The sequence below is a fragment of the Aythya ferina genome, assembly GCF_964211825.1.
Source record: "Aythya ferina genome assembly, chromosome: 13".
NCBI lineage: Eukaryota > Metazoa > Chordata > Aves > Anseriformes > Anatidae > Aythya > Aythya ferina.
Window position 1 is genome coordinate 15174399 of NC_140311.1, and position 25024 is coordinate 15199422.

At 54.9% G+C, this 25024-nt stretch overlaps 2 protein-coding genes across 6 annotated transcripts; both read right to left on the reverse strand.

Moving 5' to 3' along the window:
• On the reverse strand, positions 1 to 11872 carry LOC311443876 (uncharacterized protein; the record flags this gene model as incomplete). The annotated part of the gene is made up of 12 exons (XM_084534450.1): positions 1 to 179; positions 957 to 1014; positions 1227 to 1319; positions 1518 to 1610; positions 1804 to 1926; positions 2074 to 2175; positions 2710 to 2826; positions 3401 to 3670; positions 4465 to 4809; positions 8857 to 8911; positions 9048 to 9163; positions 11740 to 11872. 12 exons carry the CDS (start codon positions 11870 to 11872, stop codon positions 119 to 121), a joined length of 1566 nt encoding a protein of 521 aa, XP_084390576.1. The 3' UTR covers positions 1 to 118.
• A 1089-nt stretch (positions 11873 to 12961) lies between these two features.
• LOC311444091 (uncharacterized protein) lies at positions 12962 to 24979 on the reverse strand. Of its 5 annotated transcripts, none has more exons than XM_084534927.1 (7): positions 21201 to 21317; positions 18626 to 18774; positions 18367 to 18528; positions 16596 to 17003; positions 15892 to 15990; positions 15317 to 15360; positions 12962 to 14744 (listed from the first exon to the last, which is right to left on the reverse strand). In XM_084534927.1, exons 2-7 carry the CDS (start codon positions 18684 to 18686, stop codon positions 14610 to 14612), a joined length of 909 nt encoding a protein of 302 aa, XP_084391053.1. In that variant the 5' UTR covers positions 18687 to 18774; positions 21201 to 21317; the 3' UTR covers positions 12962 to 14609. The 5 variants fall into 5 exon arrangements, 4 of the variants coding, with proteins under 4 accessions (XP_084391053.1, XP_084391051.1, XP_084391052.1 ...); XM_084534925.1 differs by lacking the exon at positions 21201 to 21317 and adding an exon at positions 20809 to 21179 and having other exon boundaries at positions 15317 to 15354; XM_084534926.1 differs by lacking the exon at positions 21201 to 21317 and adding an exon at positions 19736 to 19958.
• Positions 24980 to 25024: the final 45 nt, after the last annotated feature.

A 25024-nucleotide genomic window follows, 5' to 3' on the forward strand; every position in this document is an offset into this window, starting at 1 on the left:
CAGAATTAATTAATTTATTTGCTGTTTATCACCAACACATTGGAGACTCAGACCTACTGAAACTCAGTGTTGGGGAGAAATTGGGTTGAGTCAGCCAAGTGTGAAACACCCCCAGTGTCTAGCAGGTGGGAACAGGGTCCTTGATGTTGGGCAGGGACATTTCAAAGGACCTGGAGGACCTGCAGGGAAGAAATTTTTCACAGTCAGGGTGGTGAGGCACTGGAACAGGCTGCCCAGAGGAGCTGTGGGTGCCCCATCATTGGAGGCGTTCAAAGTTGGGTTGGACGGGGCTTTGAGCAACCTGATCTAGGGAGAGATGTCCGTGCCCATGGCAGGGGGATGGACGGGATGGTCTCTAATTGTCCCTTCCAACCCAAACCGTGCTGTAATCCCACGTGCTGAACATCAGTGGAGCCAAAGGTCTGGTCCACCAGTCCAGACCTGCCCCACACCAGGCAGAGGCGTGAGCTGTGGGGGCCTCTCTTCTCACCCACCCCTGCATGGCCCCAAAACCCAACAAGACCCTACACATGGGTCTAACACTTGTTCCTCCAGCCCCCGATGGTTTTGGCTGGGGCACGGAGATGCTGACTGAGGCTGTGATGAGCAGGACGGGCACTGGGGGCTTTACCCCAGGGCTAAGCCCCCATGAGCCCACAGCACCACCAAAATCCAAAGGGTGTGGATGAAACCAGCAGGAATTAAGGCTTAAATCTTCAAGTTGAGGTCACGAGTGATGAATTTGTGGAGAGATTTGAGCAGGTGCTCAGGCACGGACCCCATTGGAGCATCCCACTCCAAATCCTGCGTAAAATCAGGGGCTGGGAGGGCAGAGCTGGGCTGCACCTTTCATGGGGTCTAGGACTTAAAACAAGGCATGGGATAATTTCCATATCTCGCTCTTTGCACTCCAGGACAGTGTGAATTTATACAGAAAAAGGCAAAGAAGGCTCTACCTTTCCTTTTCGGCACAGCTGGAGTCACGTTCGTTCTGCCACCCCTGTGTGGTGTGATCTGCAAAAAGACAAGTCCGCTCGCGGGCACTGGGCAAAGCGCCTGCGGGGCACAGCGTTTTGGGGGACGGCACCTGGGGCTCAAACGGGGAAGGGAAACGGTCACCAGAGAGGCTGTGGGCTCTTCTCTAAAGCAGAAAGCCGAGTTGTGGGTAGTTCACACTGCTGCTAGACCGCAGAGGTAGAGAAGGAAGTGGAGGAGGGGGCACTTACAGCAGAGGAAGATGGCGAGGAGCGGAAGGGCTGACACTGCTGCCGTGCTCACCGCGAGGGCAGTCACGTCCACAAATGCTGTGCAGCCGTCCTCTGAGGTCAGACAGGCAAAAAAGCAGAAGAAAACTCAGTCAAAAGGAAAAGAGAAAGGCGGATTGACACTGTGAGAACGTGCGTATATATAAAAAAGTGAAATTGTCCTGAAAAATAAAAGCAATCTTTTGCGTTTTCTTTGAGCGGCTCCAGCTCCGGATGGCCACGTGGAAGGGCTATTGCAGAGAAGCTTCTCACCGTGGCGATGGTGGATGTTCTTTATGTGGAAGCTGCTCGTCAGCACCACCAAGAGCACCCCGCCGGGAGCTGCGTAGCCCATCGTGCGCTGTGCTGGCCGTGAAAAAGAGGACACAGAGACGTCAGCGTGTGCTGCCAGAGGTGGACGAGGGCTCCTTTAGACCACAGTCTGCTGGGGACCCACCGGCATGAATTGGCACAGGAAGGATGAGATTTTGCACAAAAGAACACCTCCCCACACCTGTTTTTTATTGATCTCCATCCCTGCCATGCTTGAACAGCTCACCTGTTGTGCTTTTGAGCTGGATGAGCTTGGTAGGCTGGAAGGTCACGTTGGCGGCCACCAGGAAGGTGACCACAATCACGTACAGAAGGACAATCTCTGGCAATATGACGGCAATGGATGGGCCTGAAAGAAAACATTTCAGGGCTGAGCATCACTTCTCCTGCAAGCAGCTCCTTGTCTGGCACAGCAAGGATTGCTCTTGCATGCTGCACCCTGCATGGGGGAAAGCAGAGGGGTCCGCGCCGCACCGCCCCCCAAAACGCCCCGTACCTTCTTCTCGCATCCAGAGGAGCCCGGCAGTGCCAGCCAGGATGGAGGAGACGCACACCAGCCCGCAGGTGTAGGCGCTGAGCCACCGCCACAGCTCCCCCCCTAGACACCCAGAGCAGTGCGAGGTGACATCCGTGTCCCCATGGGGGATCCCGCGCCAGCCCCCAGCCCTCCCCTGGGTGGGATGCAGCATTGGGGGGGTCCCTGCCTGGGGCACGGAGGGGTTGACCTGCTCCGGAGGCAGGGGAGCTGGGAGGGGCTCTGTGCCCACGGCACAGCGTGTGCTAAACACTATTAAAATGGAGCCTTCTCGTAAAAATAATGCTTTGAGATGCTTCATTTCTATGAGTGTCACTCAGTCGTTTCAATCCTCTGAGCAAAGATGCGTAGGAAATGCCAGGGTTTAACCTAGCCTGAAAACAGAGCAAAACAAGTTTTCTCCCTTAAAAACAAAATCCACCAAGGAAGGTTTCTCTCTTTACTCTTAAAAGACCTGCCAGACGAGGAGAAGGTGAGAAGTTTGGGCAGCTGGAAGGGGAATGAGCCAGTTACTGGCTCCTCTGGCAGCATCGCTCCAGGCTCTGCCCCGCTGGGAACGGGGACTGGGGGTTCGGCTGCCCCTCGCTGCAGACTCACTTATTCGCAGCTTTTCGGACTGGCAGACAGGAAAAACTAATCCCCATCCCGAGACAGCAGCAAAGACCACGGCGACCACTGCAATCCTCAGCACATCCTTCAGGGGAGGAGAGAGACCTGGAAACAAACAACCCACGGCTCTGGGAATGAGGCCACCGACAGGACCAGCACGGATGGCACTGCTGGGCCGTGGAGCTCCCCCGTAGCTGCCATGGGTTTGCTTTGCCAGCTGGTGGATCAGAGCCTCTGCTAGAGGCCCTGGTCCATGAAACACCCGCGCCGGGCTGTGTGCTGCCCACAGGCACCCTGCCCACTGCCCTCTGCCCACATCCTGCCCACCATCGCCTTGGCCAAGGGCCTTGGGACCTCCTCCAAGAGGGAATGGCCAACCTCCTGCTGCCCATCCCGCCAAGAACCGGGACTTGGGGGCAGGCAGAGGTGTGAAGGGAGACAGGGAGTTGCTGCTGAGCATCGTACGATGGGGAGCTCCACTCAATGGTGTGTGTCGGCCACTGCCTCACGGGATGGGGGCCAGGCCTTGGGGCATGGGGGAAGAAGAACGGGCTGGGAGCACTCCGGGGTGCTGGGGATGGGTGGAGAGCAGGACGAGTGCTGGGAGCTGGGGAGCAGCATCTCCCCATTTCCCTGGGCCCATGGAAAGTGCCACTTGAACCGTCGTTTTGGTGAGCACCTGCAACAGTGACGTTCAGGGAGGTCTCCTGCCAGCTTATCCCGTTGCTGGCGTTGCAGGAGTAGGAGCCGCAGTCCGACTTCTTCACCGCCCTCAGGTGCAAAATGCTGAGGCTGCCGGAGACGTGGAAACCTCTGCCCTGGGGAAGCGCCTGCCCGTCCTTCTTCCAGGTGATGGTGTCCACCCTGCCCTCCACCACCTCGCAGAGCACCTCACCGGTGGCCTTGGCCACCAGGCCACTGCTCCAGAGCTGAGGGCGAGACACGGGCTCTGGGAAGAGGACAGAAACACCAGCACTTCTCTCAGATACGAGCTGGAGCAGGTTTCCCCACTGCATCCAGGAGTCTGCAAGGATGCAATCACAGTTGCCCTTCTCCAGAAGGTCCTGCGCTGCTGGGAGCTGCTGTGCTTTCTGGTATTTATTAATTTTTCCTAGCTGAGTCATTGTAAGACAGTCCCCAGGCAGACTTCTGTGTAACAGAAAGGGAAAATGAATGGTGGGGAGCTGCGGTAGCATCATGACCACAGCCTTATTAGGAAGGAAATTGAGCACATGAGCAAATTAAGGGAATTGGCAGGAGCAGGACGAGCTTCTGTGTTGTTTACAATGTGCTCTTAGCTCTGCAACGGTGGCTGGCGCCTGCAAATGGCAGACAGCTGCTCAGCCAGTGTGGTTTGAGGGGGAGGTTTTTGGTGACTCCTCCGTAAAGAGCACCCTGCTGGGCTTCGCTCCATCAGTCCCACCAGAACCTTGCTAAAGATGCTGCAGAGCTAGCAATGGACACAATCCCACCGGTCCCTCCGTCCTTCCACTGAGAGCAGAGAACAGGGGATGGAAGGGACCTTCCAGGATGGGGGCCAGCCCTTTGTCACAGCTCCAGGAGGTCTCTCAGGGCAGCACCACCAGACCCGGTGGTCGCCCAGAGGTCTCCAGGAGGCTCTGCCCCAAGTTCCCCTTGCCATGTCTCCATCCATGGCTGGTCCAAGCTCCTCATGATCAGCCAAGAAACATTCCTCCGCTTGTATCCATCACCCCGCTCCTCCCTCCCGTGCCCACCACTTACTGAGGACATCCAGCAAGACCTTCAGGCTCTCCCTTTCTGCCAGGTTGATGGTCACTTTGTAGATGCCGCTGTCACTTTCCTGTAGGTCCTCCAGGAGGAGAGATCCATTGGGTGGATGGAAAAGGGCTCGTCCCACGTAGGGTGGGTGGATGGCCACGGAGTGCGACCCCTCATCGTACTGCACGACGGCGCGGGAGACGGAGCCATTGAGGAACTCCCAGCGCGCGGAGTGGATGTGCACAGCATCAGCTGGCCCAGCAAGCAGCACGGAGGATCCCACCACGACCACTCTTCTCTGCAGGGCTCCCTCTGCTTCCGCGGCCTGCTGCAAAGGCACCAGCAGCCCTGGATGGCAGAGGATGGAGAGAAAACAGGGCTGGGAGCTGGAGCAAGTCTTGGGAGAAGCTGTGCCAAGGGCACACAGGTGGCACCTGGACAGCTTGGTGATCACGTCTCACAAAGCACTGCCAGCAACCATCACGTCAGCAGGCCGTGAGGCATCCCAGCCTGAGCTGCTAGGGGTGGCTGAAGAAGCCTGGCTGCAGGGCTGAGACCTTTTCTGCTCGAGTTGTGTGGGGGTGGGGGTGGCCTCCCCTCCCCGTCTGTGTCTAGAAGGGGCTTCCCAAGCATCTCATCCCCAGCACCTGGTCTTGTTTGGAGCTGAAAACATCTACCTGTGAACACCTGTGCAAGATGGAGCTGCTTCCCCCAGGTGCCTGGCAGTTTATGGCTTTGTCATAGCTTGGGCTCTAAGTGACGCTCCAAGGACTGCAAGCGGTCACAGCGCCCAGCCCCGAGTGGAGAAAAAGAGTTTTTGGGAAAAGCCAGGCAGAAATCACTGCTAAAATCCCAGCCTGTACAGCGGATACTTTAAAAACAAGCAAACAAAATTGATGATTGCAAAGAGCTTAGGAGGAACGATCTGGCTTAGGCAGAGGAAATGAAAGGAAGGGTAATTGTTTACTTAGAAATAAAAATAGCCATTAAATACATAGCAGTTATCCACCCAGGCACGGATCCAATGAATTACAGTATCACAGAATCACAGAATCACAGAATTTCTAGGTTGGAAGAGACCTCAAGATCATCGAGTCCAACCTCTAACCTAACACTAATACATCCTCCACTAAACCATATCCCTAAGCTCTACATCTAAATGTCTTTTAAAGACCTCCAGGGATGGTGACTCCACCACTTCCCTGGGCAGCCTGTTCCAATGCCTCACAACCCTTTCGGTAAAGAATTTCTTCCTAACATCCACCCTAAAACTCCCCTGATGCAACTTTAGCCCATTCCCCCTCGTCCTGTCACCAGGCACGTGGGAGAACAGACCAACCCCCACCTCGCTACAGCCTCCCTTGAGGTACCTGTAGAGAGCGATAAGGTCGCCCCTGAGCCTCCTCTTCTCCAGGCTGAACAAGCCCAGCTCCCTCAGCCGCTCCTCATAGGACTTGTTCTCCAGGCCCCTCACCAGCTTCGTCGCCCTTCTCTGCACCCGCTCAAGCACCTCCATGTCCTTCTTGTAGCGAGGGGCCCAAAACTGAACACAGTACTCGAGGTGCGGCCTCACCAGAGCTGAGTACAGGGGGACGATCACCTCCCTAGCCCTGCTGGTCACACTGTTCCTGATACAAGCCAGGATGCCGTTGGCCTTCTTGGCCACCTGAGCACACTGCTGGCTCATATTCAGCCCACTATCCACCATCACTCCCAGGTCCTTCTCTGCCTGGCAGCTCTCCAACCACTCCTCTCCCAGCCTGTAGCTCTGCTTGGGGTTATTGCGCCCCAGGTGCAGGACCCGGCACTTGGCCTTGTTGAACTTCATGCAGTTGGCCTCAGCCCATCGGTGCAGCCTATCCAGATCCTCCTGCAGAGCTTTCCTACCCTCGAGCAGATCGACACACGCACCTAACTTGGTGTCATCTGCGAACTTACTGAGGGTGCACTCGATGCCCTTGTCCAGATCATCGATGAAGATATTAAAGAGGACCGGCCCCAGCACCGAGCCCTGGGGGACGCCACTAGTGACTGGCCTCCAACTGGACTTGGCTCCATTCACCACGACTCTTTGGGCCCGGCTATCCAGCCAGTTTCTAACCCAACGAAGCGTGCGCCAGTCCAAGCCAAGAGCAGCCAGTTTCTTGAGGAGAATGCTGTGGGAAACGGTGTCAAAAGCCTTGCTGAAGTCAAGGTAGACCACATCCACAGCCTTTCCCTCATCCACCCAGCGCGTCACTTTGTCATAGAAGGAGATCAGGTTCGTCAAGCAGGACCTGCCTTTCATAAAGCCATGCTGACTGGGCCTGATCGTCTGCTTGCCCTGCAAGTGCTGCATGATGACTCTCAGGAGGATCTGCTCCATGAGCTTTCCTGGCACTGAGGTCAAACTGACAGGCCTGTAGTTTCCCGGGTCTGCCCTCCGGCCCTTCTTGTAGATGGGCGTCACGTTTGCTAGCCGCCAGTCAACTGGGACCTCCCCCGATCGCCAGGAGTACTGATAAATGACGGTAAGCAGCTTGGCCAGCTCCTCTGCCAGTTCTCTCAGTACCCTTGGGTGGATCCCATCCGGCCCCATCGACTTGTGCACATCTAAGTGCCGTAGCAGGTCACCAACCATTTCCTCATGGATAGTGAGGGCCACATCCTGCTCCCCATCCCCTTCCACCAGCTCAGGGTACTGGGTATCCAGAGAACAACCGGTATTGCCGCTAAAGACTGAGGCGAAGAAGGCATTGAGCACCTCCACCTTTTCCTCATCTCTTGTAACTAAGTTTCCCACCGCATCCAGTAAAGGATGGAGATTCTCCTTAGTCCTCCTTTTTGTGTTGATGTATTTATAAAAACGTTTTTTGTTATCTTTAACGGCAGTAGCCAGATTGAGCTCCAGATGAGCTTTGGCCTTCCTAATTTTATCCCTGCACAGCCTCACAACATCCTTATAGTCCTCCTCTGTGGCCTGCCCTTTTTTCCAAAGATTATAAACCCTCTTTTTTCTCCTAAGATCAAGCCACAATTCTCTGTTCAGTCAGGCTGTTCTTCTTCCCCACCAGCTCGTCTTTAGGCATGTGGGGACAGACCGTTCCTGCGCCATTAAGATTTCCCTCTTGAAGAGCGCCCAGCCTTCCTGGACCCCTCTGCCCTTCAGAACCGCCTCCCAAGGGACTCTACCAAGCAGTGTCCTGAGCAGCTCAAAGTCAGCCCTCTGGAAGTCCAATACAGCGGTTTTACTGGTCCCCTTCCTGACCTCCCCAAGAATAGAGAACTCCACCATTTCGTGGTCACTCTGCCCAAGACAGTTCCCGACCACCACATCTCCCACCAGTCCTTCTCTGTTTGTGAAGAGAAGGTCTAGCAGGGCACCACTCCTGGTAGGCTCACTAACCAGCTGCGAAATGGCCGGTGCAATCCCAGCACCACAAGAGCTCCTGTCCTGTGCCTCTCCTGATGGAGACGCTGGGATTTCTGCCCGAGCTCCTCTCCCCTCGGGGCTGCCAGGCTGCCCCTGAGTGTCCGGGCGAGATGCTCGGAGCAGGGCCAGCAGCAGGAGCCCCAGCCGGCAGCGCAGGCTCAGCATCCTCCCTTCTCGCAGCTGCTGGCGTGCCTCACACTGCCGCCTGCTGTCTGCAAAGCCCCTGGGAACTGGCCCCGGCCGGTAATCTCTCCCGGTGATTTTGCAGCGCAAGGACAGGCGTCAGGCGTAAGAATGCCAACAAACCAAGCCCTGCTGACGGCTCTGCACTTCTCAGGCTCGTGACCTCTAGGAACAGCCATCGGTTTTTATTTTTGTGCCCCCCAAACTGTGAGAGATGTGTGCGAGGAGAAGAAACAAGCTTATAATTGAAAATGCCCGTGCTCTAGAAGAGCACTCTTTACACACACAAAATAAGAGAAAATATTTCATTACAAGCATCTCTGTACGCCTGCAATATGCAAAGCTCCTCCTGTAGACGCTCAGCACTCCCTGACACCATGTCATCTGGCAAACAGTGCATATACCTGAACAGGTTTGGTTTCCATTTCAGCTGTTCACCCTGAAAAGCTTTGTACATTTGTGCTTCAAGCCAGCCGGTGCTTTGACCGCAGTGAGATTATTTCCATAACTGCAATAAATTCTGTGTTGTTACATATCCTGGTCTCAGATAAACCTACCCACAGAGGATGTTTATTCCCAGTTCCATGCTTCTGAGTTGCTTCTACCTCCTCTGCCTTTGGGTAGTGGAGCAGAGATGCCCGTCCTTGCAGGACAAGCAATTTGTCCCATTTAAAAAGCCTAATCCACATGGACCAGCGCTACCCATGCACAATTGCAAAGCTCTGCTGAAACCTCTGCTGGTTTGCAGCAGGTGAGAATCCAGCCCCGAGCCTGCTGGGTGGCATCATCCCCTACTTTACCTGCCAGGAGCATCCAGCTGGTCCCCAGCAGCTCTATGGGACGGTGCAGCTGCATCTGCCAAGGAGAAAAGGCTCAAAAAATCCTGAGTTTTGAAAGTAATGATGATTGCAAGTCAGGTAGTTGCTTGCAGGGGGCTGGATTGCTGATGCTCAGGAGGGTAGTGCCGAGAGTGGGCTGGCGCCAGGCTCACCGTTTCCCTGCTGATGGCTCCTCTCCGTTCCTGCTGCCTCTTCTCCTCTTTCCTGGGAGGTTTTCTGCTGCCAGCAGCCACTCCCGCCCCGGCGTGCCGCGAAGCCGCTGCTGTTCCTGCGGGGAGGAGTGGCACTGCGTTCCGAGGAGCCAGGCTGCAGCTGGGCAGAGCAGCGCTGCACCCCAGAAGCGGCCCCACCACAAGAAATGCAGTGCCTGCTGGCTAGGACAACCCAGGGAGAAGAACCCATCTGACTTCTCTCCTAGGAGGGGTTTCTTATGTCCATGCTGGCAGCAATATAAATTGCAGGTGATGCCCAAGGTTGTTTCCATGCCCTGAGGCCAAAGATCCATCATCCCCATCCCTTTCTTGCAGCTGAAGCATCTTCCATCCTGCCCCTGGGAGAGGGCCTCAGCTCCCTAAGCCTGTTTCTGGTCCTCTAACCTGCTTCTAGCATTGGCAGGGGCTCAGAGACACTTATTCCACTGCCAGGGGCGTTCTCCTCCACCAAGACAGGTGCAGAATGGCATCACTCATGTGCCACAAGCTTTCCACAAAGGGAATTTCATTTTAAGGGGGTTTGCACTGGAGGAGCACCTAAGGACCAAGTTTCATGCTCTAGGCTGAGGAGCAGAGAGATGAGAGGCTCGGGAAGGTTGGAGCTCTGCCCTAGAGCAGCAGGGAAAGCTTTCCTGCCCTGCTGAGTGTGACCACCAAAACTGGAGCAAGATGGATGCTGAGCCAAGACAGCTGTCTGTGCAGCCAGTCATTTCACAATTCCGTATTTTCTTTTTTAAGTGAACTTCTCTTTCTCCCTGTGGCTATCAAAGTGCAGGCTCTCTGTTCCCATCTTGGTTCCTCCACGTAAGGTCACAGCACAGGCCATGTGCATTCTGTCATAGTGAAGCACTGCTGCATCCTGTGAGCTTGGAGAGCTGCAAAACTAAAAGCAACTGATAGAAGTGTAAGGGTGCTGGTGCAAAACAGCAGCAGAAAAATGTGATTTGTCACAGGGAGCAGCAGCTCTGTCCCCTCCCTAAAGAAGCGCATCGCTTGGGTAGCCCCTTGCAGCTGCAACAGATGCATCAATGTGCGACAACAGCCATAAGGGTGACAATTCAGCTGAAGTTGCCTTCAAGAATATGTGACAGGATGAAGCTTTCTATCTCTGGGCAGATGTGTTACTTGTTTGCCGGAAGGATGAACTGTCGCAGATGAAGGTAGTCCACCCACCTGTCCCACCATGGCCCCATCATCCAGACCCACCGCTCCAAAGAGACATTTTTCTATATCAGGCTACTCTAGCATAATTCCTTCCACAACTTTTTGGAAGAAAACTTTAAAATTATGTTTTCCACTTAATCTTGGATGAACTGCAGGAAAAATGAGGCAAGCTAACTCCTTTCACAAGAACTTTTAAAAGCTTTTCTGGCACTTACTTTCTGGCATTTGTTGCACCTTGCACCTTTCAAGGGGATGGAAGAGATTAAACACCAAACACAGCAGCACAACCCTATAAATATTGTCTGTGAGGAAGATTTTCCACACATGCTGCTTTGGGGCAGTGCAGCTTATTGCGGTTGGAGAAAGATGAGCAGAGTGTCTGACCACCAGCAGATGCGAATCTCATGCCACAGCCTATCAAAAAGCACCGCATCAGGCCTCTCTCTCCCACTCACACGCTGCCGCAACCCAAATAGTTGTGAAGGGATGGTCATTGTTCTCTGCTAGAAAACAGAAATGCCCAAGTGAAAAAGATAATTACATTTGCTGGTCGATCTCAGCGTCTCTTGCGGCAGTGTTTTGAGGACCTCGGACTTTGCCAAGGAGGTGCTCGGCTGATTGTTCACACAGAACACTCCTAAATTCTCCATCTAGGGTTAAATGAGAGGGGAAAAACAAACAAACAAACAAACAAACAAACAAAAAAAAACAGTAAAGAGACTCCTCTACCTGATCAGTCCTGGTGAAGCCCTGGGACACCCTTTCCCTCTGAGCAAACAGCACCAGAATCCAAGAAAGGCAGAAGAGTGTGGGTCTGCAGGCACCTCTGGAGGTCATCTAGTCTACCCCTTGCTCATGCAGGGTCTCCTAGAGCTGGTTGCCCACCTCCATGTCCTGTTGGGTTTTGAATGTCTGGGCCTGGCTCTTTAGCCCGTTTCCAGCCCCACCAGACTGATAAATTCACTTATCAAACCCATACTTTGTCAGCTTCTCTGTGAGGATGCTGTGGTGCCACCGCTGGGGGAGATGGTGTCAAAAGCCTTACTGATACAGAAATAGGTGACATCCCCTGCTCTCCCTTCGTCCATCAATCAGCCCCTTCATTGCAGAAGGCTATTGGGTTGGTTACGCGGGATTTCTCATTCCTAAATCCATGCTACCTCCTTCTAATCACCTTCTTGCCCATCATGTGCTGGGAAATGCTGCCCAGGAATTGAGGTGAATCTGTCCGTCCTGTATTTCCCTCATGTCCTCCTTGCCCCTTTCTGAATGTAGGGGTGACATTTGCTTTCCACCGGCCTTCAGAAACCTCTCCACAGCCTCTCAGAGATGATCAGCAGTGGCCTGTCACTGCCATCAGCCAGCTCCCTCAGAGTTTGTGGGTGCATCCTTTCAGGCCCCATGGGCTTATATATGCCCAGTTGGCTTCAGTGCTCCCTGATCTGGTCCCCTCCCACCAAGAACACACCTTCCTTGCTCCAGACCTTCTCCAGGCCCTTGGATTGCTGAACACAAGTACTGGTGAAGACCGAGGTGAAGAAGGCACTGGGTACCTTGGCATTTTCCACCCCTCTTGTTACCAGGCCCCCTGCCCCACTCATTGTCAGCCCCAGAAGATGGCTTTCAGACACATGGGATGGACTTCCGATCCCTAATATTGTGATTCTGTGACTAAACCATGGAAGAATAAACTAGGATGAGCGGCAAGGCCATGGAGAGGACCGGTGCACTACCTGAAATGTTAATTCAAAGGTCGCGTGTATCCAGCAGAGGAAGCTGCTCTGAGGTGTAGCTAGCGAGTGTCTGAGAAGCACCTGCAAGACCTGCAAGCACCGAGCCGCCTGCAGCCACAAAGAAACCCACACTGACCTTTAAGAGCTGCAAAGAGCAAGCAAAGGAGGGGCCTGGGAGATAGAGGCCTGCGAGGAAGCCGCTCAGAGAAGGAAATGAAACGGCAGAGGCAGCTGGCGGGGCTGCAGCGTGGGGGCTAGAGGCAGAGACAGGCGGTGTGGGTGAGAACAAAAGGCCTTTGGTGGTGGGAGCTCGGGGCAAGCAGGGGGGAGAGTCAGGCAGGGACAGGGAAGCACGCAGAGCACCACGTAGCCTGTGTGGCCGTCCAGCCCCCTTCTGCTCGTTTCTTTTTCCCTTCGGTTTCTGCAGTTCCCTTTGTGCTCTGCACGCAGCGTGGGTCACGAGAGGAGCTGTGGGCTCGCTGTGAGGTCTGCCTGCACTGTGCTGCTGTGTGAGGCACGCATGGGGCCTGCTTTCCCCTCCGCTGGCCTACACGTGTAGCCCCCCAAAAAGTGTGGAGTTTCAACCTCATCACGCCACACATGCAGGGATCCCCTTTGCATTTGGCCCACCATGGAGGGCAGGTCTCAGCAGGCCTCGCGAGCACAAAACTGGGCCAAATCAGTGCCAATGCAGCACCAGCAGACACTGGCCTTTCTCTCGAGATGCATGGACTAAACGCTTCCCAAAACCTCCAGAACTGGGCACTGCAGTTCCTCTGGCACCCCAAGTCCTGCAGCCCCTTCTGAGTGGCACGGGTCCAGCAGGGCAAACTCACCTGCCTGAGACCAAGGACGGCAGAAAGAGAATTTTAGTCCAAAAGCAAGTGAGTTGCCAAAAAGAAAGCGCAGCGTGCCTCAATGCTACCAAAGAGCAGGAGAATAAGACAAAACTCTGGGAACTCTTGCAAAACTTTATTTTAGCTGAGAAAACCCGTGGAAGCAGAAGGGGCACTTTGCTCCCTGTGCCTTAGCTGAGCATGGGTGCAGCAGGACACCACCTCCTGCAAGGGCTCCCTGGTGCCCCCCCAAGGCCCTGGTCCCACAGGGAGGATTTAATCCCCCCTGCCTTGCAGGTCTTCTTTGCAGATGACGTTTCAGGGACCGGGCTCTCCAAAGGTGTCTTCTCTGAGAAGAAGCTGCTCTGGGACACACAAAGCTCGGAAAGGGGTGGTTGTGTTTCTGGGTGTCCAAATTCAGACCTCGGTCTTCATTTTGCTGCAGGTTATTTTGTGCTCTAGCAGGCACCGGGGAGATCAAGAGGTTTTTCTGCTGGGGGTGGGCTCCACTCACCGCTGCGGAGGAGCAGATGTCAGCAGTCCTCCCTTGTCCTGCCATGCTCTCCGTGGATGGTGTTTCCAAATCCTTCAGCAGGGGTCAGGAACAACATGAGGTCTGCTGAGGGGACAGCCAGTGACCACATATGGCTGAGGACTGATAGTCACATTTCCTGTGCAATTATCTTCTACTGCTTCACTTTTTTTTTAGTACTTTCTTCTCTCCTGCTACTTAAGGCTTCACGGTAACCACTGCAAAAGCTTTGTGCATACCCAAGGTGACTTTTCAGCTTTTGCGGTTTTATTAAGTCACAAGGAGCTTCTATCTTCTGGAGAAAAAAAAACTCTGCTGTCGTGAAGGTTAGCAGGGCTTTCCAAGAGCAGAGCAGCCACGTCCTTCACCTGGAGCCAGGGGAGGGGCTGCTGATGCTGGGGGCTTGGACCACCACTGTCATCATCATTGTCCCTTTTGAACATCATCCCAGCCGACACAGGAGCACACAAAGAGAAAGGCAGCAGCAGCAGTTTCCGTGCCCTCTCTGGGTCAGGCTGTGGTCAGGAGATGCCTAGCACTCTTGTCCTGTCCTAGCATCCGTTTATTACTGATGGGGCCCCACGTTTCGGTATGTTCTCTCTTGTTTTCCATGAAGCCCGGAGCAAAACCAAAACAATTTATGCCCTTACTGCATTTTAAAAAAGCTGGTGCTGCTAGGGGAGATGTGGCCTTTAATTTTAAAACAGAGTTAGGCATCGCAGCTTTCTTCCACCTGTACAAACAGTTTTAAAGGAACGTAACCATGTGCCAGGAACTCCATTGCACAGAAAGCCCCAACTCCTTGCCCTTCAAGGGGACTTTTCAGACGATCAGCAGAGGAACCATTTGCCCTGGGATCCCAAGGCCAAGCAGATTTCATGGCAGGAAGGGTCTGCTCTCCAGTGACTTGGCATACTCCTAAAAATATGGACAGCTTTCCAGGTCAAAAGGTCTTCTTCATGCATTCTTTCAGTATGACAAGACAATTGGTAAGTGACCCTGGAGCACAGGACTGAAATACATCCAGTGCTCTCCGTTAGCCCTCAGATTAAGGTGAGTCAGTGGAATCAGGCTTCCCACGGATGCACTGCTGATTTGCCTTTACCTTGGGCCCCTTTCTCTGGTCAGTGACAAAATCACCAGCCACCTTTGCGGCAGGGCTCTCTCCTGCAAAGTTCAGAGCTCTGCGGGCAGCTCCCGCAGCCAAAGCAGGAGCTGGTGGTGCCCAGTCCTGTCCTCAGGAATTGAGGGAGGTTATGGATGAGTAGATGACCTGTGGTGATTCTCTCAGCCCTGGATGTTCAAAGCTGTCTCCGACTCTGGAATAAATGGTTGTTATTTCCCCTGCTGCAGTGTTATCCTCGGGGGGCTCCTGAGAAGCACAGAGAAAACACCCAGGGTGAGAGAGAGCCTTCTCCAGAGGATGTCGGGATCAGGAGGGGTCCTGGAGCTGCTAACTGCAAGCCAGGAGGACTCAGCAGGAACAGGAGCTATGTAAAGCCGAGGTGGCTTTGCCCATGGGAGGGTCAGGGTTGATCCTGGCTGTCTGCACGGCCCACAGAGACCCCTCAAGTAGTGCCCCGACAGAAACCCGTGAGGCTGCCAGGCAGGGAAGGGTGATTATCTGCACATTGCTCTGCATTTAACCATTCTGCACCCTCCTTGCTGCCGTCAGCCAAAGCTGTCCCTAGGCTTCTCAGCCACGAAGGTAAAATCAGGTCCTTTTGGAGTCAGGGAGGGAGGCAAAGGGGAAGGGTGCAGCTGGGAGAAAGCAGTACCCCAGGGTCACTTACCACTTTGCAGCTTGCCCTTACAACACGGAATTAACATCCTAATTTTAAATTCAGCAACCAATTCTTGTAGCTCAGTGCATCTTATTCAAGCCAGCAGTTAGCATTTAATCAAAGAGCTTTCTTTCTTTTTTTTTTTTTTTCTTTTCCGTACCTGCTGTTGTTTAACGATTCTCATCTTCTTCTTCTGCACTGCACCTCAGAAAAAGAAGGTTTTGTTACCGACAGGTTGCACCCTCCCCATCCTAGCCCTGGAGGACCAGAGATAATACACTGGCACTTTCACCAGGGGGTTGATGAGGATTTTGCCATCAAGACGGAGAGTTCTGTGGCTGCTCCAGCCAAGCACGGGTGAAATCTCCCCCTTGGAAACAAATGAACTTGTCTCCTGACAAAGGCATCCTCGGGGGTGAAGGCTTTGATGGGAGCCATGGAGACAGGCACCTTGCTGGTTTATTTTCCAGAAGGTATGGGCTCTCCAGAAAAGCTTTGCAACAGCCCCGTGCTGTGCTTCTGCTTCGTTCAGCTGCATCACAGACTAGAAACTGTGACTCTTTACAGATGGAAGGAGGTGGTACGCTGAAGGGAACCTCACAGCAAAGGAATAATTCTGGTGTGAAGAGCAGAACCTCTCCAGAACCCCCCCACTGCCTTTATCCCCAGGGAATATGCCCGAAGGAACCAGAGGTGCAACCTCAAAGTTTGCAATGCAAGAGCAGAGCCACCTACCCCAGCGCCAAACGCAGAAGACCAGGAACAGCAGAAGGAGGAAGATTAATGAGCAAGCTCCAATTATGTAGTTACGTATGTGGTCTTGATTGCGGGTGCCTGGCATTTAGAAGACAACAGGTGCTGTAAGTGCTTCCTAAAGGAAAGCAGTGGCAGCAGGTACTGCCGTGGTGATTATTTCATGGACGTTGCATGTAGGGCTGCACCAGAGTGGTAGGAGAGCATTTGGTGCATTTTTTTCTCAGCCTCTGTGGCCGCTGATTTACCCCCAAGTGCCCTATTCTCCCCAGGAAATATTTGCCCCAGTACATAATATATTTGCCCAGTCCATAACCAATTTCCCCAGTACAGGATCCAGACCTGATGCCTGGGTTTCTGAACCCACCTCTCCCATTCATTCTCTGCAGCCATTCCTTTCAGCTAAAGGCAACGCTCTTGTGGAGCCTTACTCCAGCAGAGACAATCGGCTGTGCAAGAGGCACTCACTCGTACTTCTAACTAACGGTGGCAGAGGGAGGAACGCTGGGCTTCCAGCTACAACTGGAGGAGCACACCCAGCAGCACCTAGGACACCCCTGGGATTCCTCTCTTTGCTGCAGCAGCTTGGCCCCGTGGAAGAAGGGACCGAAATTCTGTCTCTGTCTGATGCTTCCCATGGCTGGGGCAGTGCAGGAGGTGCCTGTGCCCAGCACAGGGACACTTACCTTTGCTGGTAGGATCTGTGGGGACAGGTTGCTCGAGCACGGTCAGGGTGATGTTCCTGCTTTGTCTTTGCTGTTGGAAGTTGACGGTGTACACCCCGCTGTCACTGAGCCGCAGGTCCCGCAGCAGCAGGGATGCGTTCTCAGGGAAGAGCTCAACACGGCCTGAATGTGTAAGATTGGTGAAACAGTTTGTGGAGCAGTTCTTGGGAGCCCCCCCATCATCCAGGGAGCAGTTCAGCACTGTGCAGGTGATGATTACTTGTGAGGTGTGACCAAACAGCCACTGAATTGCCACCGGGAAGCAAGAGGTGCTGTTGCATCTGTAGGAGACGGGCAGGAGCACGGACTGCCCCACGGTGCCAGTGACTGCATCCTGCGGGATTTCCACGAGGAAGCCCAGGTTTCGCCCTGCAGAGGGGAAGAGGCAGATCAGCAGCTCAGCAGGGCAACAGCAGATTCTCCCCCCGTGGAGCACAGCGCTCAGCCCACCCTGCCCCACCGCCCCCTGACAGAACCCTCACGTCCAGACACCAGACCTCAGCGCAGTGCCCTTGATTTTGGGGACCCCACTGGACACAGCCGCCCCAGGGTGGGCTCCGCACCACCTGCACCCCCAGCCCCTTGGCCCCAGCCTCCTCCCCGCTGGCTTCTCCAGCCGCAGTGGCCCCGTCCCCAGCTCACCGAGCAGCAGCAGCAGGAGGGAGCCGAGGCCCCAGCAGCGCCGGCCGGGACACATCGCCTGCGGCTGCTGCGCTCGCCTGGGCCAGGAGGAAGTCGGAGGCTCTCGCTCAGCCCCTCGGCGCCGTGGGGTTCGCTGCGGGCGGGCGGGCGAGCCCCGGCTCCTTCCTGTGCCACCTGCACGCTTTGGGGCTGCGGGGACAGAGGGGGCTGTGGGGTGTCCCCTGTGCCCCCACTGCGGGCGCTGCTTCTGCCCCAGCACCTTCCACGCTCACAGCAGGGAGCTGCCAGAAAATACGTCCATTGCATCCCCATTTTTGGGGGGATTTTCCAGGGGATGCAGCTCAATCGCTTGGAGGATGTTCCTGAAGCTGTCACCCTTTAGCCTCAGCAGCCACCCAGCCCCTGCCCCACAAAAGCAGCCTTTGGAGTCTCCAGCCCCCCTGCGAGATGCCACTGCCACCTGGGGCCAGCCAGAAGCTTTGGGAATCTCTCCCGGCTCTCGCTTTGCTGCTGGAACTGCTTCAGGTGGTGCTGCAGCCCCATGCCAGGCACTTTGGAGACAGGGATGCCAGAGGAAAGGTGTTTATTTGCCCGCAGGAGCAGGAATTTCACAGCAGGGGTATGTGAGCGTGGGGAGTGGTTGTGCACTGGGCACAGGCAGGGACCTGGAGCCCGGTTTGCCCAGCAGAGGGGCAGGTGCCAGAGGGAAAAGCAGCCCCGAGGCAGCAGCTGAGCGCCTTCCTTGTGCCCGGGCACTGTGGGCACTTCATTCTGCCCCGGCCCTGGCTGCTCCCGCACGCTGGCTCCCTTCTCCCCAGCAGCAGCCGCAGGCTTCCCCACGGCTGCCCCGCAGCCAGCACAGGTGGAAGAGCAGCTGCAGGAGCAGCAGGATGAAGCAGTAGCAGCCTCCGAGGATGCAGCAAGGGATGCGTGTGGCTATTCTTCCTGCTCCCTCAGAAGTGCCTGCGGTAGGAGAGAGGAGATGTGGCATCGGGAGGCTGCCACCTCCCCAGGACACCTCCGCAGGGGTCCCGTGCTGTCCCCATCAGGAGGGGCAGGAATGCTGCCAGGGCAGCACAGGGACACTTACTGTTGCTGGAAGGTTCTGTGGGGACAGGCTGCTGGAGCACGGTCAGGGTGATATGCCTGATTTGTCTTTGCTGTACAAAGCTGATGGTGTACACCCCGCTGTCACTGAGCCGCAGGTGCCACAGCAGCAGGGATGCGTTCTCGGGGAAGAGCTCAACACGGCCTGAATGTGTAGGACTGGTTAAACATTTTTTGTAGCAGTTCTTGGGAGCCCCCCCATCATCCAGGGAGCAGTTCAGCACTGTGCAGGCGATGATTACTTGTGAGGTGTGACCAAACAGCCACTAAATTAACATAGGAGAGTGAGGGGAGCTGTTGCATCTGTAGGAGACGGGCAGGAGCACGGACTGCCCCACGGTGCCAGTGACTGCATCCTGCGGGATTTCCACGAGGAAGCCCAGGTTTCGCCCTGCAGAGGGGAAGAGGCAGACCAGCAGCTCAGCAGGGCAGCGGCAGATTCTCCCCCCGTGGAGCACAGCGCTCAGCCCACCCTGCCCCGTGTGCTGGTTTTACCGTGCTAGGCAGCTGAACACCACAACCTCTCTCTCACTCCCCCTCCTTAGAAGAGGAGGGGAAGAAGTAAAGGAAAGAACAACTCACGGGTTGAGATAAAGATCATTTAATTAAAGGGAAAAATAATTATGAAGGAAAGGTTATCATTAATTGAACAATTCAGCTAAAGGGAAAAAAAGGAAAGGGGAAAAGGGAGGGGGAAAGGGGAAGAACAAAGCCAAACAAAACTTGTAAAAAACTTGTAAAGGCTATGTTGAAGTGCAGAGGAAAGAAATTACTCTCTACTTCCCACAAGTGAGCGGTGCTTGACCACGTCCTTGCAGCAGAGCCTCAACGCACGTAGCCAGTGTTCCAGAGGACCGATGTTTTCGCAACAAGAGCCCAGACCTCCCATCTTCCTCCTTTTTCCACCCGATATTGCTGAGTGTGCCATCAGGTGGTACGGAGTATCCCTTTGGTTGGTTTAGGGCAGCTGCCCTGGGGATGTTCCTTTTTCCCTTTTTGCCCACCCCCAGGAGGGTGAGAGAGAGCCCTGGTGCCGTGCCAGCTCTGCTCAGCAGCAGACACAACGCTGGGCTGATCCCACTGCTGTTCCAGCTGCAAGTGCAGAGCCCAGCACTGTGTGGGCTGCTGCAGGGAAAGCTAACATCCCAGCCAGACGCAGCACAGCACACCGCCCCCTGACAGGAGCCTCACGCCCACACACCAGACCTCAGCGCGGTGCCCTTGTTTTTGGGAACCAACTGGATGTAGCTGCCGGAAAGTGGGCTCCCTGCATCACCTGCCCTGACACCCCCTTGGCCCCAGCCTCCTCCCCGCTGGCTTCTCCAGCCGCAGTGGCCCCGTCCCCAGCTCACCGAGCAGCAGCAGCAGCAGCAGGAGGGAGCCGAGGCCCCAGCAGCGCCGGCCGGGACACATCGCCTGCGGCTGCTGCGCTCGCCTGGGCCAGGAGGAAGTCGGAGGCTCTCGCTCAGCCCCTCGGCGCCGTGGGGTTCGCTGCGGGCGGGCGGGCGAGCCCCGGCTCCTTCCTGTGCCACCTGCACGCTTTGGGGCTGCGGGGACAGAGGGGGCTGTGGGGTGTCCCCTGTGCCCCCCCTCGGGGCACTTCATTCTGCCCCGGCCCTGGCTGCTCCCGCACGCTGGCTCCCTTCTCCCCAGCAGCAGCCGCAGGCTTCCCCACGGCTGCCCCGCAGCCAGCACAGGTGGAAGAGCAGCTGCAGGAGCAGCAGGATGAAGCAGTAGCAGCCTCCGAGGATGCAGCAAGGGATGCGTGTGGCTATTCTTCCTGCTCCCTCAGAAGTGCCTGCGGTAGGAGAGAGGAGATGTGGCATCGGGAGGCTGCCACCTCCCAGGACACCTCTGCAGGGGTCCCGTGCTGTCCCCATCAGGAGGGGCAGGAATGCTGCCACAGCAGCACAGGAACACTTACTGTTGCTGGAAGGTTCTGTGGGGACAGGCTGCTGGAGCACGGTCAGGGTGATGTGCCTGATTTGTCTTTGCTGTACAAAGCTGACGGTGTACACCCCGCTGTCACTGAGCTGCAGGTCCCGCAGCAGCAGGGATGCGTTCTCGGGGAAGAGCTTAACACGGCCCCAATATGCAGGATAGGGGTAACATTTTTTGTAGCAGTTCTTGGGAGCCCCCCCATCATCCAGGGAGCACTTCTGCACTACGCAGGAGATGGCTCTTTGTAAGGGGTGATCAAATGTCCACTTAATTGACATTGGGAAGCAAGAGGTGCTGTTGCAGCTGTAGGAGACGGGCAGGAGCACGGACTGCCCCACGGTGCCAGTGACTGCATCCTGCAGGATTTCCACGAGTAAGCCCAGGTTTCGCCCTGCAGAGGGGTCAGCAGGTCAGTGGCAGATTCTCTCCCCTTGCAGCACAGCGCTCGCAGCCCCCCCTGCCCCACCACCACTTCCTCACGCACCTCCTCTGGCTCTCAGCAAAATGCATCCCTCGCATCCCCGGTGGTCGGATGCCCACGGGATGCAGCTCTCCAGCTGGCACGACCATCCTGCAGGTATCCCCCCTCACGGGCCACCCAGGGAGCAGCACCACTTGCACAGCAGCACGAGCAGGGAGCAGGAGCTCCATGAACATCTGTGCTGGGTCCAGCCCTCGGCCGATGTTTGGGAATGAGCACAGCAACCCCGTCATCTTCCCCCTAATGTCCCTAGCCATCTGTGCTTGAGGTGAGCACTCCACGGTCACCACCAGCATCTTCCTTTCCCTTCCTTTCCATCAGCTCAAGCTTACGCCCCCCCGCAGCTCCCACAGCACCCAAGGTGCTTTCCACTCGCCCCATCCCAACTTACCCACCAGCATCAGGCTGAGGCAGACAACGGCGCAGCTCTGCGGAGACATCCCGTCCCCTTGGCTGCACGCAGGGTGTCTCCGTGACAAGCTGAGCATCTGTGCTGACCTCAGAATTTGCATGCAGACCGTCTCAGGGAGGAGGTCAGTCTGCCAACAGGTTGGTAAGGGTGGTGCTCTGAAACAAGCCTCTTGCATGGGAGCCCAGCCCTGGCTGTTGGTGTAAAAACATTCGGTGCCATTCGGTCCTTGGGCTTCCCAAGACAGCAGCTTCCTCCCATGGTGAGGAGCTGTACCTCCCTCTTGGAAATGTTTATTGCTAGATATTGGAATATAAATATAACAGATATTTATTGGAATATAAACATACTGGGTATTGAAATGGAGAAAGGAAGGGCTCCTGACAGGGACACACGGGCAACCTGTGTGCAGGCGGAGAGACAGAAGCTTCCCCTGGATCTTCCTTCTTTGCCAGCTGACAGGCAGAGATGTGCAACGCTCCCCACAACTGCTACAAGAAGGGCAGCTGGAAGGGAAGGACTGGTGGCAGCAAAGGACCTGAAAGCAGCCCAGATATCGCAGGGGCACTGAGGATGCCAGGGAGCTGTCTCTCCAGAAGCCTGGCAGAGGGCACAGACCTGCTGGTTTGTGAGCATGGACCACGTCGGATGAGCTCTCCCTCACCTTTACCATGTCTCTCTTTGCTTTTCTACCTCCTGCTGCAGTTCACCCTCAGATGCCGCAGACCTCAAGGACTCTGGCAGGCACTGACCACCTTTGGGGTAGCAGGGAGCTCTGCAAAACACCAAGAGCTTCAAAGGTCCCCCAAACCTGCACCTTCAAGAGCGGTGCTCTGCTGATGGTGAGCGATTTCACACTATCCTCCCTCTTCCTCTTCCTTCCTGTTGCACCGAGCACGCTTGCAGTGGGTAGGATAGGATATGGTTGATGGTCAAAGGGGCTGGGAGCTCAGCTGGGAGCTGCAAGCAAAGCGTGCTGGTGGCAGCTTGCAGGCTGGGGCAGCAGAAGTGTGCCGAAAAGTTTAGGAGGATTTTAGGAAGCTCTGAACTGGACAAAGAGCAAGGAGCTGGAAGAATTAGAACTATTATTGTTCTTAATATTAATTCATTCGCAAACAGATCATTGCTGAGATCTTGGCTTGGAGTCCTGGCTTCCTTGGTCAGGACCACAGGATTTGGGCCACCATCCTTCTCCATTTCTTGCGGCCCACGGATTCCTTCCATGATTCATCCTGCACAACAGACGAGAGAGATGCACGGCCATCCCACCTCCGGCGCACGGTACCCATTGCACATCTCTTCTCCCACTCCCAGTGCTCAGCACCAGGCTCTGGTTTTCACTTGGTCAGACAGCTCACCTGGGAGGGAAGAGTGGCTGACTGCTGTGGGGGACTTCAAAGCCGCAGCACCCACAGCTCGAACAACAAAGCTTCAGCACCAACCAGAAAATTCACACCCCTCCATACTTGGCTGTAACTCAGCCCTTTGCTCACAGATGGTCGAGGTGGTTTTCAGACCTTCCTCCCGCAGGTCAGCCTGCAGCTGTGACGTGTGATCTCCACGGCTTTGGGTGGTAGGCTCGGGGTGCTGGGTTCAGCCGTGCCACCTTCGCCCAGCTCCATCGCCACCCTCGCAGCGCGTGGGTGGGGTGTTTCCAACTACAGCTTTTGCACGACTAAAATCACACCGTAGGTCCGGGCTGCAGCAGGACCCTTGCTCTAAGACCTGTTCAGTTCAGTGATGAGAGGCTTGGCATCGTTCTTTGTGCAGAATTCTCCCTGCTTTCCCAAATCACTCCACATGGCCGTTTTATGTTTTATATTTTTATACAAAGGGCCCATTGGATGGAGACTGCTCACGCTGCTGACTCAGACAACTCAGACATCCGCATCACCATGGATCATTTAAGAATCTGCAGAGCATCTGTAAAATAGGAGGTGAAAGGAAGAGGACCAGCTGGTTGCTGCCATGGTTACTGCATGGTGTGCACGTCACTTGTAGCATTTCCCATATTATAAGCAGCAGTCCGCCCTCCCCGAGCATCTGAGTTTCATCACAAGGAATTCCTCCTGACCCATCCGTCTTTTCTCAAAATCATAATACTTTCCAAATATTCCAGACTTGCTCCCACCTCATTTCTTCTGTGACTTTGTATCGCCCCACGAAGCAATATGAAAGCCCCACGAAATCCCTCCGTGCCTGCGTGATCCTGACAGTTCTGGTTTGAACTAAAGTGTTTTAATTATGTTAATAATTAACTCTAGGTAATATTTTTTTCCAGTTTACTTAGATAAAGGAGCCTGTTAAAATAGCTTCTATGTTTTCAAGTAGTAAAATGGTAAATGGCTTTCAGCTAAGTAAAGAAGATTTCAGGATGGCAAGCACAAAACTGAAAGATGTTTTCCAGGGGGAGGCTTTGCTTTCACTGAGAGATTGCTCTAGGGAGCACCAAAAGCTGAACGATGCCAAGGGGACAAGACACCAAAGAAAGACGTGGGTGTCACTACAGGCCAAAAGGAGGTGTCCAGAAGGGACCAGAGGGCAAGCAGAGGCAACTGAAGGTGCGTATGCAGTGAGGGAATGAGTTCAGGTGCACGTGTTTAGGGAGAGATGGACCCTGTGGCAAACTGCAGGTCCTCGGACAAGCACGGGAGGGAAATTTACCTGTACTGATACCCGTGGCCATTCCTTCCCAGGTGCAGGACTCTACACTTGCTCTCCTTAAACCTCATTTGGTTTCTTCCTGCCCATCTCTCCAGCCGGTCCAGGTCTCGTTGAATGGCAGCACAGCCTCCTGGTGTGTCAGCCACTCCCAGCTTTGTGTCAGTGGTGGACTTGCTGAGGGCAGACACTATTCCCTCATCAAGGTTGTCGATGAAGATGTTGAACAAGACCAGACCCAGCACCAACCCCTGGGGAACACCGCCAGTCACAGGCCTCCAGCCGGACTCTGATCCTCGGATCACCACCCTCTGAGCTCGGTCAGTCATCCAGTTCTCAGCCCACCTTGCCGTCCACTCCTCTATCCCACACTTCCTCAGCTTTGCTATCAGGATGTCATGGGAGACAGTATCAAAAGCCTTGCTAAAGTCCAGGTAGATGACATCCACTGCTCTCCCCCCATCTACCCAGCTGGTGATGCCATCACAGAAGGAAACGAGGTTGGTCGAGCACGACTTCCCCTTGGTGAATCCATGCTGACCACTCCTCATAACCTTCTTCTCTTCCAACTGCTTGGAGATGGCATCCGGAACAAGCTGCTCCAACACCTTTCCAGGGACAGAGGTGAGACTGACTGGGCTGTAGTTTCCCAGATCCTCCTTGCCCTTCTTGAAGACCGGAGTGAGATTGGCTCTCCCTCAGTCTTCAGGCACCTCTCCTGTTCTCCAGGACCTTTCAAAGATGATAGAGAGCGGTTCAGCCATCACCTCTACCAACTCCCTTAGCACAAGTGGATGCATCCCATTGGGACCCATGGATTTGTGTGCGCTGAGCCCACTCGGACACTCCCAAACCACTCCCTTGTCAACAACGGGGGAGCTCTCCACTTCCCAGACCCTTTCTCCTCTGTACAGGGTCCAGGAATCCTGGGGGGAGTCCTTAAAGCAAAGACTGAAGCACAGAAAGCATTCAGTATCTCCGCCTTCTTGGCATCTCCCGTTACCACGACATCCCCTTGTTCAGCAAGGGACCCACATTATCCCTAGTCTTCCTTTTACTGTTTACATACTTAAAAAACCCTTCTTATTATCCTTTATCTTTTGCAAGAAACAGAAGCTGCTTCAGGCCTAGAGTCACAGGTGGATGTGA

Coding starts and splice junctions, on each gene's coding strand:
- LOC311444091 (XM_084534925.1), bottom strand. CDS start 21,101: ATGCTGGTGGTGACCGTGGAGTGCTCACCTCAAGCACAGATGGCTAGG. Junction 18,775..20,808: donor TTTGCTGAGAGCCAGAGGAG/GTGCGTGAGGAA, acceptor TCCCCTCTGCAG/GGCGAAACCTGGGCTTCCTC. Junction 15,355..15,891: donor CTTCTGCGTTTGGCGCTGGG/GTAGGTGGCTCT, acceptor TCTGAGGTGCAG/TGCAGAAGAAGAAGATGAGA.